The following is a 17,103-nucleotide window of genomic DNA, read 5'->3' as shown; positions in this document are numbered from 1 at the left end:
GGATCAGTTTGGTAAGAATATCTTAGTTCAGTTGGAATATTCTTTTTCCACTGACGTGACTGTAACATAACCTATATTCTTTACTGAAAAGTAACAAGACACTTACCTGTTCGGATTTTGAAGTATGTGTGTTGCAGTTATGTTTTCTAGCTTATAAATGTTGGGTTTCTGTTCCAGAACTCAACACAGACTTTTATTCAAATAAAAAGTATGTTTCATAGCAATTATCACACATTTTCCTTGGGCATTTAAGATGATGTCTGAGTTTGGCATAGTAGAGGCAATGTATATAACTTTTTAAAAATGTTTACATGTTTTCCATTTCTTAGTAAGTGTACAGTTTTTATTCTGAGGGTTACCCTGTTGAATCAAATGGTGTATACTTTTTAAAATTTATTTTATTTTTTCTAACGTTTAAAACATTCAGATAGATTATAGTCATATAAAGAAAATAGCACTCATTCAGGTCAACATTAAACACGTTCATAAAAACCAAGGGATCTGATCCAAAAGTCCAAGAGAATATTTACATAGACTTTAAAGGATAAGGCTTAAAATGTTTGTCTTTACTGTATGAAGCTATTGGACAGGTGTTTGGTTTTCCTTTTCAATTTTCTAAACTGCTGGAAACTTGGTAACTGGCATCAGAACAAGTAGTTTAAAAGAATTAATTTTAATTACTTAATCTGGTCATGAAACTAACCCAGGGAAGGAGGTCTTGTAACCTGTAACATCATCTGCAGCCTACATCTGTTTACATTTCAGAGAGGTTTTTTGTGCAAACCAGTAGACTAAGAGATCATTCTTCAGGAGAACAATCTTGCTATTATCCTTAGATTTATTTTAAGCTTTTTATGTGTGAAACTATAAAATCTGGGTGTTGGTCTACAATATCTAGATATTCTTAGGATAAATAGTTGTTCTCGACTTTCTTGTAGGCACAGTTTACTCAACAGTTATGCACTTCTGACTTTATTTCCTATTGACAAGAGTTATTAGCAGGTATCTGTGCTGTATATTATGTGCTAGTACTTGTGGGGGCAGTGATAAGCCGTGAGACTATGTAGTTATTGAAAACCCCCACATTTAAATATTTGGTAATATATGGGATATTTTAGAAATATATGGGAATATTTTAGAAATGGCCAGTTAAGATTTTATGAAGATGAAAACACATTTATTTTTTAAAGTATGATATTGTTTTTGGCAAGGTGTACTTGAAAAGCATATTTATGTACATTCATTGGCTTAATTGCACAACCTTAGTGTGCTTAGTGTTTTAGCTTTAACCCTGACTAGAAAGCAAATGCTCTGTACCATGACCTATTAAGTAGAAAACGCATTCTGTTTACCCCTCTTAAAGCCTCCTTATTAATTTTTCAGTTCAGTGTAAATGTTTCTACACTTCGTAATTCTTACTGATTCTGTCACTGTGCGCCCTCCTTCCCTTTTTCTCTTTGTGTGTTGTTGCACTGACCAGAGCTGACACGCAGAAACTTTGGTAGGCTATAGATGTGGCGTAAAACTACTAGACCCATCAAGTCAGAAATCCCGGTGTTATATTGGTTGTATATCACTATCTCCTAGCAGGTAGACTGATCTCATGCTGGAGAATGGTGGCTGGTTCCTGACACCAGGCATGTTGGTTTTTTCTTTGAGTGCAGCTCAAATTTAGAGGCAGCACGAAGGTCATACGATAACAAGATTTTCTCATAGCACACATCCCCTCAGTGGAATTTGGGTGTGCCAGTGAAATTGGCCTGTGAGCATTTAGGATTGGGAAGAGAACACAAGTGGCATTAAAACAGTGCCTATCAAACCGATCTCTAGATACGGCCTCTTTTTGCTCGTTGCAAGTAGAAGGAATGGAACCACTGAAGTTCTAGGAAGATTGATGTTTGGTAGAGATGAGTAGCTGTGTTATACCTAACACACAAGAGCTGACTCCTCTTAGTTTGTATATGAAACTGAAAGTTGTCCAATTATTGCCAAAAGTTTTGTGAATATTAGCAATATATTGAGGGTTCTTGGGAATCTGTGTTTTTTTGAAATTCCATTAAATTACACTAATATAATGTAGAGATCAGGGCACTTCACAAAAAAACCAAAAGGGAAAGATAACTTTGGATCTCTGATCTGTGCTTTCCCATTGTACTTTCATTCCAGTAAAGTGAAAAGGAACTCTGTCTCTTCACAAGTACTCGGGAGCCTCTGTGTGTTGGTTTGCTAGGTTTTGTTAAAGTGAAGCAGCATGTTTTTAAACTATGCAATTAGTATTGGAATTTGAATGGTATTGTTTGGGTAATGTGGTGATATGTAATGCAGTTCATTGTCTTTCATCAGGGAGCTGTATTAAAATGTTCTATTTAAGATGACATTTTTAAAATCGGTGTTCAGTAAAATCAGTAGTTCAGCTGAGGAAGTCTTAAAAGCAGAAAGAAAGAATATTAATTTTATTAAAATTGAAACAGGTAATTTCAAAAAAGTGTTAGCTTTAAAATACTTTTGAATGACAGATACTAGATTCTAATCCCGTAACGGTTGTTATATATTTTAATATTTGTATAAAAAGTTCAGCTTACAAAATACTTGGGAGATTATGAAAGCATTAACATTTTCCTATTTCAGTATTATTATTAAGCTACACTGTTTATGAGCAGTTTAAAAAGTAATTCAGCATGTATGGCATAATAGGGGAAAACTTAACACGTACACCCCCCCTTTTATTTTAGGTTTTGTTTTAAACAATGTATTGGCCAAATACACTTTAAATTTTATTTGCACCTTACCTTAAAGATTCTGTGATTATTTTAAAAATTTTTTAAGGACTTCTTACATATAAAATGCTGTGACAAATGGTATCCTGTGCAAATTGGAAATGTTGTGAAATTATTTCCTTTTATTTTCTTTGTGTAACTTTCAGTCATCAGAAGTAGTAGTCTGTTTTTAAGCAGGTTCCTGAGGGAAACATGATTCCCTAGATCATGTTATGCGATCAGACTTGTTGCTAACAATTGTATTTATGTCTGTAAGCCTACCTGTGCTGGGGTAACTTCCATTCCAAAGCCTGAACATACAGTAGTGTCCTTTGTGGGCTTTTTATCTGTTTTGTTTGGCCTTTTGCATAAGCACATCGTGTGGTATTAGGTAATATTAGAACAATTGCTGCATGTGAATCTTCAAATAATGTTTTTATTATGTCATATGACCTACCAGCTGTAGGAGGGATGGCTGTAAACTTAGTAGGATCTGATTTTAATTTCAGCATCTCTATAGATAGTCTTTTAATGACCTGAGAGAAATCAGTGAGCTAGTTCTGTACCTGTTGAAAAAGGGTGATGTTTTCATTTTTTGCCTGTTCAGCCTATGAAATTATTAGAACAGGAACTGCCTTTTGTGTTTCGGTACATCTTTAGCACAGTGATCTTTGAGAACACTTTGTGTGCTGCTGTAATATAAATAGCAAATTTTTGTGGATGTCACAATAAACTGCTTTGACTTTTTACAGCTAAAACACTATTTTCACTGAATATCTTGATCTGGTACATTCAGTAAGACTGAAGCTGCACTAATATTAATGTGCTATATGGTCAGTAATAACATTCTTGCTTTGTGGATATAATTCTGAAAACATAAGAAGGGTAGGTTACAATTAAAACCTAATTTAAATTAAAATTTAAACATGGAATTTTGTGCTGCTTTGCTGTCCCTCAAACATGCAGCACCATCTCCTTTTACTTGAGACCCACTTTTGTAATTTCCCTTTGATTTCAGTTCCTCTCCCATTCCTTCAACCTAAGCTTGTATTTCATCCTTCCTATACCTTGGTTTCTGGACTTGTTAGTATTGTGTCCTTCACTCCCAGACCAGCCTATCTTATAATTTCAGAGTTTGGAATCAAGAAATTTGGCCCCATGGAACTGTAAAAAGGCTAAAATCCAACAAAAGCAGTTGTTAGTGGCAAGTGATAGCAAGAATCTTAAGTTTAGTTCTTTCAGTTGAAATTAACCTCAAATTCTAGCAAGACCCATTATAAAACATGAAGCCTGACATGTGCTCATTTTGAGGTAATGCCTCTTGGATTATTTGGAGAGATCACCTTTGTCTCCAGATCTTGCCTTTGGAATTTAATGTGATTGGTCCTGGGATTTAAACATTGCCACTCTTGAGGTATACTACTTAGGTGTATTTCCAAGGAGTTGTCATGGTATATATTTGTGTTTTATATTTTCAGTCAATATGAACTTTCATTAATAAAGAAAAATTGCAAGATGAAATACAGAAAATAAGTGTGGCTGTTAATTTAGCAATGAATTTTAGTATCTTCTGCTTTAATGCTGTATACTGATTCATTTAAAATTTCAACTTGCTAAAAAAATCTAAACACTTTACTGGAATGCAACAGTTGTATTAGCTGATCATTTCTTCTAATTATATCAGATTGTAAAGAAAAAAACTTCTAGTTTTACAGGTTTTCTTTATTCTTCTGCATAGGGTCAGCTTTACCTGCTGGTGACAGACCAGGGCTTTCTTACAGAAGAGAAAGTTGTCTGGGAAAGCTTACATAATGTGGATGGTGATGGCAATTTCTGTGATTCTGAATTCCACCTACGGCCTCCATCGGACCCTGAAACTGTCTACAGAGGGCAGCAGGATCAAATAGATCAAGTACTGGATTTCTGCCTTTCTATTGTATTTTTAGATTTGCTTGTGACTATATATAGCAATTACTACTTTTAGTCATATATATGTGTACTCATGCATACATACATAGGACTATATAAAAATTCTTTAGATACTTAGGTGGGGGTTCTCAAAAGTCCTACTTTAAAGTGTTTGCATGACTTCAAGGGAAGAAGAGTAAAACCAACTGTGAATAGCTGGAAAACCTGACTTTAATCTCTCAGAATCCACTTCTGCAAAGAACTTACTTAGGTGAAGTAGTACATCTGACTTGTATGTGGAAACAGAAACAGCACTGTGAAACTTCTCCCCCTGTAACAAATTAATTTCAGCACATTAATATTGTCATAACTGAACTCTGCCTTTTGATGCCCACTTTGCTGAATGTAGGACAAAAGCCATAGTGGATTGTGTGCGATAGTGGTTATTTGTTATTCTTAACTATACAGTTTGCAGAAGTTGTGTCTAAGACAGGACATACTTGTACCAGTTAATGCATAAGCACATAGCAAGACCAGGCTCCTTGGAAACCTTACATTCTTAACAAGCAAAATAAGTTTATAATAATCACCATTAATGTGTTTTAAATACTGGGGGGGGAACTGAATAAGCAGATGCTTTTTAATAAATTCAAGCACTGTACCTCTCTTGTAGAATAAAGAACCTAGCCCTGTTATCTGTGCCAGTAATGTCTTAAGTTGCTCTCTGTTTGGATATATCCAAAACTACCTTTTGATCATTTCCTCATCTGTTTAGGGGTTAGTGTTCATTATGGATGCACTCTCAGCACTATTCAGTAGAGTGGGGACAGGTACTCTATCAAGCATAGATCAGTGTGTTAATTAGAAATAGCAAATTACAATAGAAATAGCAAATTACAAAGACAGCTTCAAAATCTTTACTTCCACCTGGAACTGGTATGAGCTGACACTGTCTTTCTTTTGCTGCTGTCCAGGTAATGGAATTTAAACCTGACAGCAATTTTGTTTCAATTAGCTTTTGTGGTTTGTATGCTGTGACATAGGCACTGTGAAAGGGGAAATGCCAAGCAGCTATTTTCAGCCTTTCTGCCGTTCAGGTTATGAGCAGGTTCTGAAACAAGAATTGTTTTCTATGAGATAAATGTATTTGAAGATGAGGCTGGGGGAAAAGGGAAGGTACTGTGTAGCTGTGTATGCTGAAAAAGTCACTTGATATGACTTGACTCTTTTCTGTGTGAAAGAGTGTTAATAAACAAGTTTACTGTTTAGGATTATCTGATGGCATTGTCTCTACAACAAGAGCAGCAAAATCCAGAGATTAACTGGGAACAGATTCCAGAAGGAATCAGTGATCTAGAGCTAGCAAAGAAGCTCCAGGAAGAGGAGGACAGGAGAGCTTCTCAATACTATCAGGAACAAGAACAAGCAGCTGCTCAGGTCCAGGTAAGAAAGCATTATCACAGAATACGATCATGAGTTTTAGAGAGTATTAACTTAATCGTTATGCAGACGTATCTATGTCTGTAAATGTTTCAGACTGGTAAGATTGCTGCTTACATTTGGTAGAGCAAGTGATGAGATGAATGTAGGAACCTTAAGAAATACCCTATAATTGTTGGCATATGCATGCAGATATGGCAGTTGCTGCCACTTAAATACTTCCAATATTTTATATTACTTGCAAAATAGCATTCAAATAAGAAGTTTTTGATAATAGTCAAAGTTTTGTCTTTATTTTGTCTTGCAGAAGTTTTGTTGCTTTACATTTTTAGGTGTTTCAGTCCATGATTATCATGTGAATCTTTTCAGTCCTGTTTCAAATTAGGAAATTAAGTTTCTCCCGGTACACTTTTCTGCCCTGTCCCCATAAGCAGTTGCATTCAAAATGCTTGGAAAACATGATTCATACACATGTATATACAAATTTGCCATATAACCGAATCTTGTGTGCAAGAGGCAATATTTAAGTTGGTGTTCTGGATTCAGGGAGTTCTTAACTGCTGAAGACTTATAAAACTGCTTTTATTTACAAATATGTAAAAAATAATTTGTATGAAGGCTTAATTCTTGATGGCCTGAAGCAATTCAGAACCATTAACTAATGTGCTTGTTAAGCATGAAACAAGAATCTTCACAATTAAAAGTTGTTATTTCCACTGCTTATTGCTTTAATAGAATCATCAGTAGCTACTTCTAAGACAAAGATTCACAACTGCTGTACTGCTGGCTGCAAAAAGGTAGAAAGAACTGAAGAATGTGCTTAACTGGACTTAACAGCATGCTCATCTGCAGCTATGAATGGGTAACAGCTGGAATAGATGATGATTTAACAAAACTTATGGTGCCTTTGTATAACAACCTGCTTGCCAAGTTCTTAACTACCTTCTAGTCACAAAAAGCTGCTGTCAAAACCCAACATTTTCACTCTGCAACTTCTGAAATATGGATTATGTTCTTATGAAAGAAACTAGGCAAAAATTCCAGTACAGTACTACAGAAGTGCCAGAAAATGCTTGAAGCTAAATTTTATTATTGAAACAACTGATCTGAATATCTGGAGACAATAGAAGGGACACACAAGACTTGAAATATATTTTCAGCTGACTTTGCTTTTTACAAATGAGAAGTTCTGTGGCAGTTGTGGAGTATTTATAAGGAAAGACCCTACCTGAATTCTGCTGTTTGCATAATAGTTAAACTTTCATTTGTGAACTTGAACATAGAGTAATACTTCAGACTGCATCTACAATAATGTTTGTTTTATTGAAGATTTTATTTTCCTACTTAGCAGGTGCAAGGTGCTGTTTCTCCAGCAAGCGGAAGACAATCTGGAAGTAATGAACGCAAACGTAAAGAGCCTCGAGAGAAAGAGAGAGAAAAAGAGAAGAATAGCTGTGTTCTCTTGTAATAGAAAATGGTTTAGTCTGGAGTCAAAGCGCGTGTCCTCAGAAGCAAAAATGAGTAAAAAGGAAGACAAACCTGTTACATGCCGCCTGTGCCTGATACCCCATGGATTTTGTTCATGTTTCAAGAGAGGATGGGTGACTTTGTTACAATCATACAGACTTTCTTCGAAGTCATAGTGCGTGCTGCTCAAGATGGAATTCCGAACCACAGTTGGATGCGGCTGTGCTTTGAGTTAGTCGTAAGAAATACCGCACCATGTAGCTGAACACACAAATCATGGCAAGTTTTGTGTCATAGTGACATCCATTACTCATTACATCAGTTAGTAAGCTATTTTATCTTCTACTCTAAACAAAGGAGGTAATTTGTTTTGTGTAAGACTGTTTTCCTGGAGTCTGCACACTAGCACAGCAGAATTCTGTATTACTTACATGGTATGAAACTATATCTGAGGCTGGGTATAGTCTTCACGATACAAGCACCCAAATACCAGCCTGGGTACTGCCTCCTAAATGTGTCCAGATTTCTTTGCTTCTGGATCTGGTATGTGTGGTTTTTTGAACCCAGATTTATACTGTTACTGCTATCATTGTACCTCCTGGCCAGCTTTCTTGCCCCAAGAATATGTGACTTGATAGGCATCATACAAAAAAATTGTTGTAGAAAACGGGGCATGTATTAATAAGCAAGATGAATATTGTTTGCTTTTCTTGCTACTACGAACTGGGTATGACAACTCAGATGTTTTCAGGGTTAAACAAGTAATTTTATAGGTAACTTCTTTTTCGTTTAGTGTTTCTTCTCTTGTAGGTAAACTTGACCAGATAAGTTATTATTTATTGACCTCTCCATATGATACGTGAATGATGAGAAGAAACTACAGTCTACAATAATCACTGTTCTATGTAAGAATGCAGAGTTAAAATAACTATCTGCCTTTTTTCTAGAAGTACCTTGAACTTTAACATGACATTAACATGTCCACTTGTGTATTTAAGCAAGTCTACTGTAGTTAAAAACATACTTTTTTTTTGTTTGTTTTATAAGCCATGTATCCTTAAAAAGCACACTACTGAAGGGTGAGAGGGAAGTTAGGCTGCTCTCTGAGATTGTTTGGAAAGGTGGTCAGGTGTAATATTTTGTTTTTTAAATCACTAATTTAGAATTTTTGGAAACCAGATTTTTCTAATTTATGGGAACCAAATAAACATGTTGCATGTTGTAGTGTTTATAGAATACAGAAACAGAATACTTGCTGACTTTGAGGGAACCAAAAATCTTCCACCACTTCCATTAAGTCAATAACACCTTCTTGCTGAACCTTTTTGATAAAAATTTCTACTTAGCAATTTGTAGATTCTTGTGAAAAAGGCTGCTTCTCCTGGACAAGTTAGTATTCATGGTCTAAGCCTGGATAAGTGCATTAACAGACAATAATCTGGGAAAGATAAGGCAGCCAGGTGGAATATGACATTCCTGGTTTCAGGTGTTTGGAGAATGTCTGTAAGAGAGAGGGTGTCTAAACGCAAGTACCTCAGTGGAAAGCTGCTTGAAAATTATTTCAAGCAGAGTTGCTGCAGCGGTGGGAACCAGTCATCACACAAACCTGTTACAAACCTAGAATGAAAATTAGATGGATAAAGGAAGAATATCTTATTAACTAAAGGGCCAGTTTGTATAATTCTTTTTTCTTCCATGCCTTTTCCTCTATTGCTTTTTCCCCTTTTGTTGCAATTTCCCTTTTATAATAATGAAGTAATAAATGGTAGGAGGACTCCAATACATGAACTGTAAATTTAAAAATGTCTCTATTCTTTAGGAAAGTCATGACCAGAAAAGTACCTTTAATATTTAATGTATGCAGTTCAGATAATTTTCTATGTCAAAGCAAAGGTTGATGTCTCTTTTTCCTTTGCAGCAGCCTAACTTCTTCAAACACATTAATGTGATGGAGGATCACCAACATAATGACTTACCTACTTTAAGCAGATCAGAAAATGTTCCAATAGTGTCAATAACAAAGACTTTAAGCCAGAATGTTGTTTGAAAACATTATAAGAATTTTCCAAATTTGTGTATTTACATTTATTTATTGAGCTTGAAAAATAAATATGTCGAGCTAAGTGTTTGTTGTCTTGTTATTTTCAGTGACAGTATTGCCACTTTTAAATTTCTTTTTGAAGAAATTTAGCTGGAGCAGGCATTGTGGCTATTGAGTACATATTTTTGCTTAAGGTACTTGCTCATATTAGAAAAATTCTTGTAATATTTCCAGTTTCAGACAGATATGCCTGAAACCTAGTATGCTGTAGTTACAGTAATATTGTCATTTGGTCACAAAGGAAGAGTTAAATGTCAATGCTGATCACGAAGTCGGAACTCCCAGATAATTCAGTTGTTCTTTCAATAACAGAGTAAAGGGTTTCGAGTTATTTGAAATGGCAGGCATGCCATTCAAACAGTTTTCTGTTAATATCCTTTTTGCTTTGCTGGTCTTGAGGCTTTGGAAAAAAGGTAAAGAATTCCGTAAATGTACAGCATTGTTCTGCATGAGTTGAGCTTGTTATTGGCAAAAGTTGTAAGCAGATGAGCTTGTTAATATCCAAAATTAAATATAGCTGGAAGCTTAATTATTACTGTACTGTGACTAACCATTCAGAAAGCAACTAGTGCAGTTGGTATTTATGACAGTATCTGATGATCAGAAAAACTGAACAGAATTGCTTTTATCTGTAATAGTGAGCTTGGAAAACAGTATTACAAAATATTCATGGAGTACCAGAAAGATGATGTCCACTTCTGACTACTTCATTTGCCTCCGTTCTTTTGAAGCTCATGTTCTGGCAAAAGGGTACAGATTTATACTTCAAATCTGTTACACAATTTAGCGTGTACATCCTCCAAATAAGTACATAATCTATGAAAGTGTCCAGAAAAGTAGAGTAGAACTTGTTTTCCACTATATAAAAGCTAGCACAGAGCACTGCATCATAGACTTTTCATTATTGCATTGTAGTTGTGAAATAGAAAAAGCTAAATACAAGTATTCTTAAAATTAGCAAAAAACTGAGCACTGCTGTAGTCATAAGTGTTTTTCTAAAAGGCACGTTGTAAATGGTCAAATTTTTAACTTTTCTTGTGACACTGATATGGAATCTGAGACCCAACGAAGCAGATCCAAAGGAAGATGGTAACACCAGAGGATGAAATAAGCATTCCTGAAAATTTACTTAAACACAATGCAAAAAATATATTTTGTTGCTAGCCATCCAGTTAATCTGAACACATACTTTATATTATCTTTACAGAGCCCCTCCTGTGGATCGCAGACATACAAGCTGAAAGTGAACCATATGATCCTCTGTGTACACTTGCATTGGATTGCCAGTCAATCTCTACACTCATTTGATATTTTGCACTATTGTAAAATATTTCTTCAAACTTGTGTATACAAGTTGTTGAAAAAAATTTCCAGTAATGTAATAAGAGGCAATTTGAGTTCTTGAAATTGAATCTTTTGGTGTATTCAGCAGGTGAAGCTGATGATGTACTTTTAACTGAAACTTTCTTCTTTCCTGCCAAAATAGGTCTATAACCCAAAGCTAGCTCATAGTTTAGATCAGCTTTCTTACCATTAGGATGCTTATCCTAGTCAATTGCTGAAGTTTATACAATGTACATCCTTACAGCTCTTAATTCAGTATGTTGATTTATTTATTTTATATAAAAGTAGACTTTTTTTAAGGTTGTAACCTTAAACAGCAGGTGACTCAGGAAATGCAAGTTAATTGATGCAGTATCCTCTTTAGAAAGCATATTAAAGGGAAGCAAAAATAAAAAGCCTTAGTTTGGCTGCAATATAATGCTCACATTTTTTCCATCTATGCTATAGTAAGACCTTGGTAAGAAAAATCTGACACTGAAAAATTCTCATATAGTCCAATGATAGCAGAAGTCACATGCAAGAACTTGAACATATACGTTTTATCCTGTGATTCAGTGCAGTTACTTTTTTTTAAGCATAACTAGCAACAGACTGTAGCAGTATTGTTTTGAGTGGGAAAATTTGGTGAGAAGAATGACATTTTATTGTACAAAATCATTTACACAGAAGTCTATTTGATTTTAATTTCCATAGCATTTCCATGTAGCTCCTTCTTGTTGACAGCTTGTTCTTATAGCTTTCCAGTAGAAAAGCAATGTATTTAAGATGAACAGTCATCTGCTCTGTTGGGGAAAAAGTGCCATACGGAAATGCTGAGGAGGAAAGACAGGCTGGAACATAAATGTCCCTGTGCCACCTCTGGAGGTTCTTTAGGAATTTGTTGTTCATTTTGCTGTTATTTTAGACATAAATAGCTGTAGCACAGCATGCAGTGGACAAATCTTCTCACCCAGGTAATGACCAGCATGCTTATTTCACAGTGGGTTGGCAGTATCTGTCCTTGTACACACTGTTCTTAACTCAAATGCTTCTAGGTCAAGACTAGCTGTTCTGATTCTCTAGTAACTCAAATATTTTTATTAAATGTCAGTTGTCTGCTGTTCAATTTTGGTCATTATGTCAGCTCTATCACTATGAGGTCTCTTTACCTGGAGACTTAGCTCTGGAGAACTTGCTGAAACCTGAAAGTTCCTTACTGCCTTTACAGTTCATTTTCTGGTTTGTAGGATTACTCGTGCTCATGAAGAAGCTTCAGGTGTAGAAATAAGCAATTCCTTGTTTTTTGAGGTTATGAACTTTAACTATGTAGTTAATTATCTTTAGAAGTCAAGATCGCATGTTTACCTCTTACTTCACAGCATAGAATAATTTTCAACATGATGGTGTTAAGTTTGGGAAAGCCATAGGGAACAATTCTGGTAAATTTCAGTACTCTTAACAACTGAGAAGTCTGCCAGCTTAGTATAAACAGTGTGCTTACAAAATAATTTATTGTAACAATGTGATGAAAATAAAGGCATCTGTTTCTCTAAATGTAATCTGTTGATGAAACATAAAGCACTGCAAGTGCTTTCATCACTAGTTGAATCATGCATTTAAGGAAGCAGGTGTTGGTGTGGCTAACAGTCTTGCTGGAGCCAAAAGTGAGTGAAATGTGATTGATATAGTCAAACACTAAGCCAAATGTAGATAGATCTTGGGGGCGGACTGGGACACAAACTCATGTAAGTTTTCGATTTCTTTAATTTCTTGAGAACTGTCCATTAGTGCTGGCCCAATTTCAGTTTAGGTCCCAGCGAGCTTAAGTGCTACCTATTGCGAACTCATAAATGTGGGAAGTGATCTGCCAGTGTCTCATGAGATGACGCCTTTAGCTCATACAAACTTTACTTCATCCAGCTCTGTGATGGAGAGTCTATGTGATACTTAGTCTGTCTCAACTTAAAGTTCACATTCTCTTCCCTGTTGAAGCCATTAGTAAAACTTGCAGAGACATTGAGTTAAGACTTCAGGTATAATTTTTCAAAGTTAAGATTATGCTAAGCAGTCTTGTAAACGTCACCTGACATAATTTAGCATGTTTAGATTTCTTCTAAATGTGTTTCAGCAAAAGCTGGGATAACTGGTATTTTTGTCTGAAACCTTCTGTTGACTGTTTGCTCCAGTTCACTGCAGTTAGAAGAAACACCATTGTGTCAGTAAACTTAATTCAGCTGAGTAACGGGTACATCCTTGGGTTTTGTCATCTCTTGTTTTGGGGCACTCCAAAATAACAATATGAAAAGAGACAAATTTTTCCCCTTCATATGAATGGGCCGTATCTAGTAATGAATATTTGCACTGAGTGTTTTTTTTCTTAAGGCTTGCTTATGTGGTCCAGTCTGTGGAGCTGATGAGGTTAATGTTTATGCTGGTAATCTAGTAAACATGGCCGAACATTCAAGTACTAACACTTCTGCCTTCAGACACAGAAATAAAACTGACAAAATGGGTATTTACACTTACCAACCCTGATGCTTTTAACTACAAGAGCTGTAGAACAATTAAAGGAAAACTCTAAATAAAGCTTTTTGCCATTGCCAAAATGTTCTTTTGGGAATGGTAAATTATAAAATTTAATGGAAATAATAAAATCAGATTAAGAAAACTAGTGGTGTTACATACTGCATCTTGACTACAGAATAGGCAGGAGTTTTACAAGATTAGCTGTTAGCTGGCTACTGTTGAAAGGCAGTCGGATTTGGTGCCTCAATTCTTTTACTGTAAATTCATGCAGCTCATGAAGACATAGTGTAGTTTAACGAGACATAACCATGCCATCTTTACCTAGCTAATGCGAACAATTCTGAGGACGTGACAATATGGACTTCTCTGTGTTGTGTATGAATTCCAAGTACATCTTGTCATTAAGTCGATAATATAATTTATTATATGTGCCAGTGTGGTTATTTCTGCCCATGCTATAAATGCACTTACTTTCTGTGAAAGAAATAAAGAAAACTAGATGACTGCTTTCCTAATAGACTTCAAAACTGCCTTGCAATGTTCTTTGTAATTCTGTCTTTTTTTCAGTCTTGGGACATTAAAGAAAGCATAAAAGTTTCTGAATAACTGTAATGATTTGACACAATGTTTTTCTTGTCTCATAGTATGCCTCTATGGAACATAATATAAAAAAACCCCAAACTGAACCAACCATCACCCTAATATTTAATTTAGTGAGAGAATGTTGTATTTAGCTATATATGCTGCAGTCACCGTTTAGAACTAGCGAACTGCTTCATCAGTAGCAAACCTCTGCTGTAGAAATTTCACTGGAAGGATTTAATTAGAAGTAATTATTTTCCTAACATTAAACAAAATAATGCACCATTTTGGTTTTTAACTATGGGCCCTTGTGAATTGCATTAGCTAAGATAGCCCTGAACTGTTATAGTCACAGTAATTAGCAGTGGTTGAAAGCTGCTTAGGATCCTTTTAAATTTCCAGAGCAGTATTGCAACACTTGTCCTAAATATTTTTTTAGTAAATGTCCATCCAGTCTAATTTCATACTACCAGATACAGCCACGAGGAGGAACATGACATTTCAGGGTAGACTTACACAAGCTAGTTTCATCATCTATTAAAAATTTTTTCATAGTTAACTACCAAGGTGTATCGGCTCTGCAAGTAGAGAGCTGGGAGAAAATGGAAATAAAAGCCTGTATTTCCAGCTTCACCTGAAACTTCCAAATGGTGTAGAAGCTGATGACCAGCACTATTTTGAAAAATCTCAGACCAAGTAAGAAAGTTCAATATATGATGTTTCTTTCTGGTTTTTTTTTTTTTAAAGAGGAAAGTTAATGTTTTATTATCTTGTGTATTTTTAGAGAAAACACAAGCTTAGTTCTGGATTTAACCTTGTCTTCAGATTTGCTTGCTTTTTAGCATGTTACCTGTTCAGCATTTTATGGCTATTTTCAATGGCACTTTATTGTCTCTTCAGTATTTTGGTGTCAGGGCATCAGCTGGCCTCTTAATTTTACGGCTTTTGTTATTGCCGATTAACCAGAGCAAAAATTAGTTGTTTTATATTAATTACTGGCTTTGTTTACAACTGAATTTTACTGAAGTCTTTCAGACTGAAAATTTGAAAACAGGTTCTATGTGAGGTGAGTAAATAACAGTATGGGATTTTTGGCCAGTTGCAGCCCTGGTAGACTTTACAATTGAGTTGTATTTATTGCAAGAAAAGATTTATTGCTGTGGAAATAAAATCCCTCTTTTGCTTGAGAAAGTATAGTAGCTGGTTATCTTCAACACCACTGCAGGTAGATAAGGTGAACCAATGAATCTGCTTGTGAATTTTTAAACTACTTGTAATTCAGTATTTGCAATTTTTTATCATGATTACTTGCAATAATTACATATTTGTATTTCATAGACTCACTTTAGAGCAGTATGCTTCCATTTCTGGATTTTTTACATGCTTTCACTTTGAGGTTGGCAAGCAAAAATTACTTTCAAGAACCCATTGAAAAGTGACCATAGGTACAGTGATTTCAAGAGACAAATCTGTCATAGCAAGTGTTTATTCACCTATATTTTGATAACTCTTGAAATCACTAGTGCTGTTACGTTATGTTAAAGAGTGCAGTGCAACTGGTTCCACTCATTAAATAAGCAGGACTCTGGTTTTGATAGTTTGTACTTGCAAAAGGAAGGCTGTTAATACTTTCCCTGCAGGTTGTTATCAGATTGTATTGGATAAATCATGTTGCTCGTGAATAGTTTTTCTGCCCTATATTTTTGCAGCATATAATCACTGTTTACAGGTCAAGCCTCAAAAAATTTGATAGTGGTATTAAAAACCAGAGATAGGATCAAGTATCTTGTCCTGTCTCAGAGAAATAAATTCTAAATCTGTTGCTACTTTCTTAGTACTAGTTTTGACATAAGAAGTCAGAGAATGTTAACACCTTACAGCTGCTTTCTTTATAAGGGAGTGAAAAATACTGTTATCAGTCCACCCCCATAACAACCTGATAGAGCTTTGATGTTAAATGACAAGCGTTTTGGTTTATCTTTCATATTACAGCTTTCAGTAAAAGAATTTCTTACCAAAGTTTTCATAAATAATTTTTGATTATCCTTTTATCCAGTGAACCGATGTATAGCTATTATTTGTACAACTTTTGATAACCTTTTATGTATAAATGTAAGCTTATTAAACTACAGAGGAAACCGATTAAACATACGAACACGAATCTTACAGAATTTGACCCTAGTTCTCCACATTCTCCATTGGGTCTTTTTACAATGAAATTACATATTAAAAAAAAAAAGTCTTTGTATTCTAGGTAAGCTCCAAAAAAACTTCCAGATTAGTAATCTCTTCAAGATGCCATGCATAGACCCACCAGAATTGTGCAATTGCTGTGTTAAATAAGCAGTTTAGTTATGAGCCTGCTAGTTGCCTACTGTTTACCTTGCTCTCCAAATCTAGTTTTAAAAGGAAATGCAAAAATAAAAGCTAATGAAAGCTACTGTAGATTTATCGAGAGAGAAGTTAAATTTTTTGATATTGTATTTTAAAAGTGCATGACATTAAATCTAGTCACGCAGTATCATTTGTACCAATGTGCGAGATCAAAATCCTTATCATCATGTTACACCCTTAGCCAACGTTGTAATGGCATCTACAAATTCAACTACTGAATGTTTTGCATTTGAAAAGCCTTAATTGTTTAATGTGTTGTTAAAGACTGTACGGAAATAACATTTTCTTTATACTTTTTCTAAATAATTTTGAACACAGTTTTCAGAAGTCCAGTGCTGTATCTTAATACCCCTTTTGGTGTACCACAAAAGAAAAACTGTTGAACTCTTACTTTTTAAAAGTGTATCCAGTTATCAGCCTCTCTGTAGTTTAAGGTCTTTACCCTACTGAGATTTATTTTGGTTAACAGTCTTCTGAAATTCATTGTGTGTAAATAAATTTAAGTGAGCAAACCTAAATAAACATTTCATTTGGGTATTTAAGGTCTTTCCTAAGGATACAGGTTGGATGAAAAACCCCAACCCACCAAGAAAACCTCACTCTGGA

General features: G+C 35.1%; 1 protein-coding gene across 3 annotated transcripts in view; it reads left to right on the top strand.

The window, feature by feature from the left end:
* MINDY2 (MINDY lysine 48 deubiquitinase 2) overlaps positions 1-9,694 on the top strand; it is a 31,372-nt gene extending 21,678 nt beyond the window's left edge. The window contains exons 7-10 of one of the 3 annotated variants that reach the window (XR_012661678.1): positions 4,495-4,668; positions 5,934-6,107; positions 7,453-8,476; positions 9,490-9,694. Coding sequence is in view for 2 of the 3 variants with exons in the window: in XM_075100245.1 (XP_074956346.1) it covers positions 4,495-4,668; positions 5,934-6,107; positions 7,453-7,572 (468 nt within the window). In the remaining variant the exon portion in view is untranslated. Of the gene's footprint in view, positions 1-4,494; positions 4,669-5,933; positions 6,108-6,839 lie in introns of all 3 variants that reach the window. The other 2 variants (XM_075100245.1, XM_075100247.1) reach the window with 2 other exon arrangements.
* Positions 9,695-17,103: the final 7,409 nt, after the last annotated feature.

This window comes from Phalacrocorax aristotelis, chromosome 7, assembly GCF_949628215.1.
Source record: "Phalacrocorax aristotelis chromosome 7, bGulAri2.1, whole genome shotgun sequence".
NCBI classification, from domain to species: domain Eukaryota; kingdom Metazoa; phylum Chordata; class Aves; order Suliformes; family Phalacrocoracidae; genus Phalacrocorax; species Phalacrocorax aristotelis.
The sequence above is the reverse complement of the archived record's forward strand: the minus strand, read 5'-3'. Positions and strand labels throughout refer to the sequence as shown.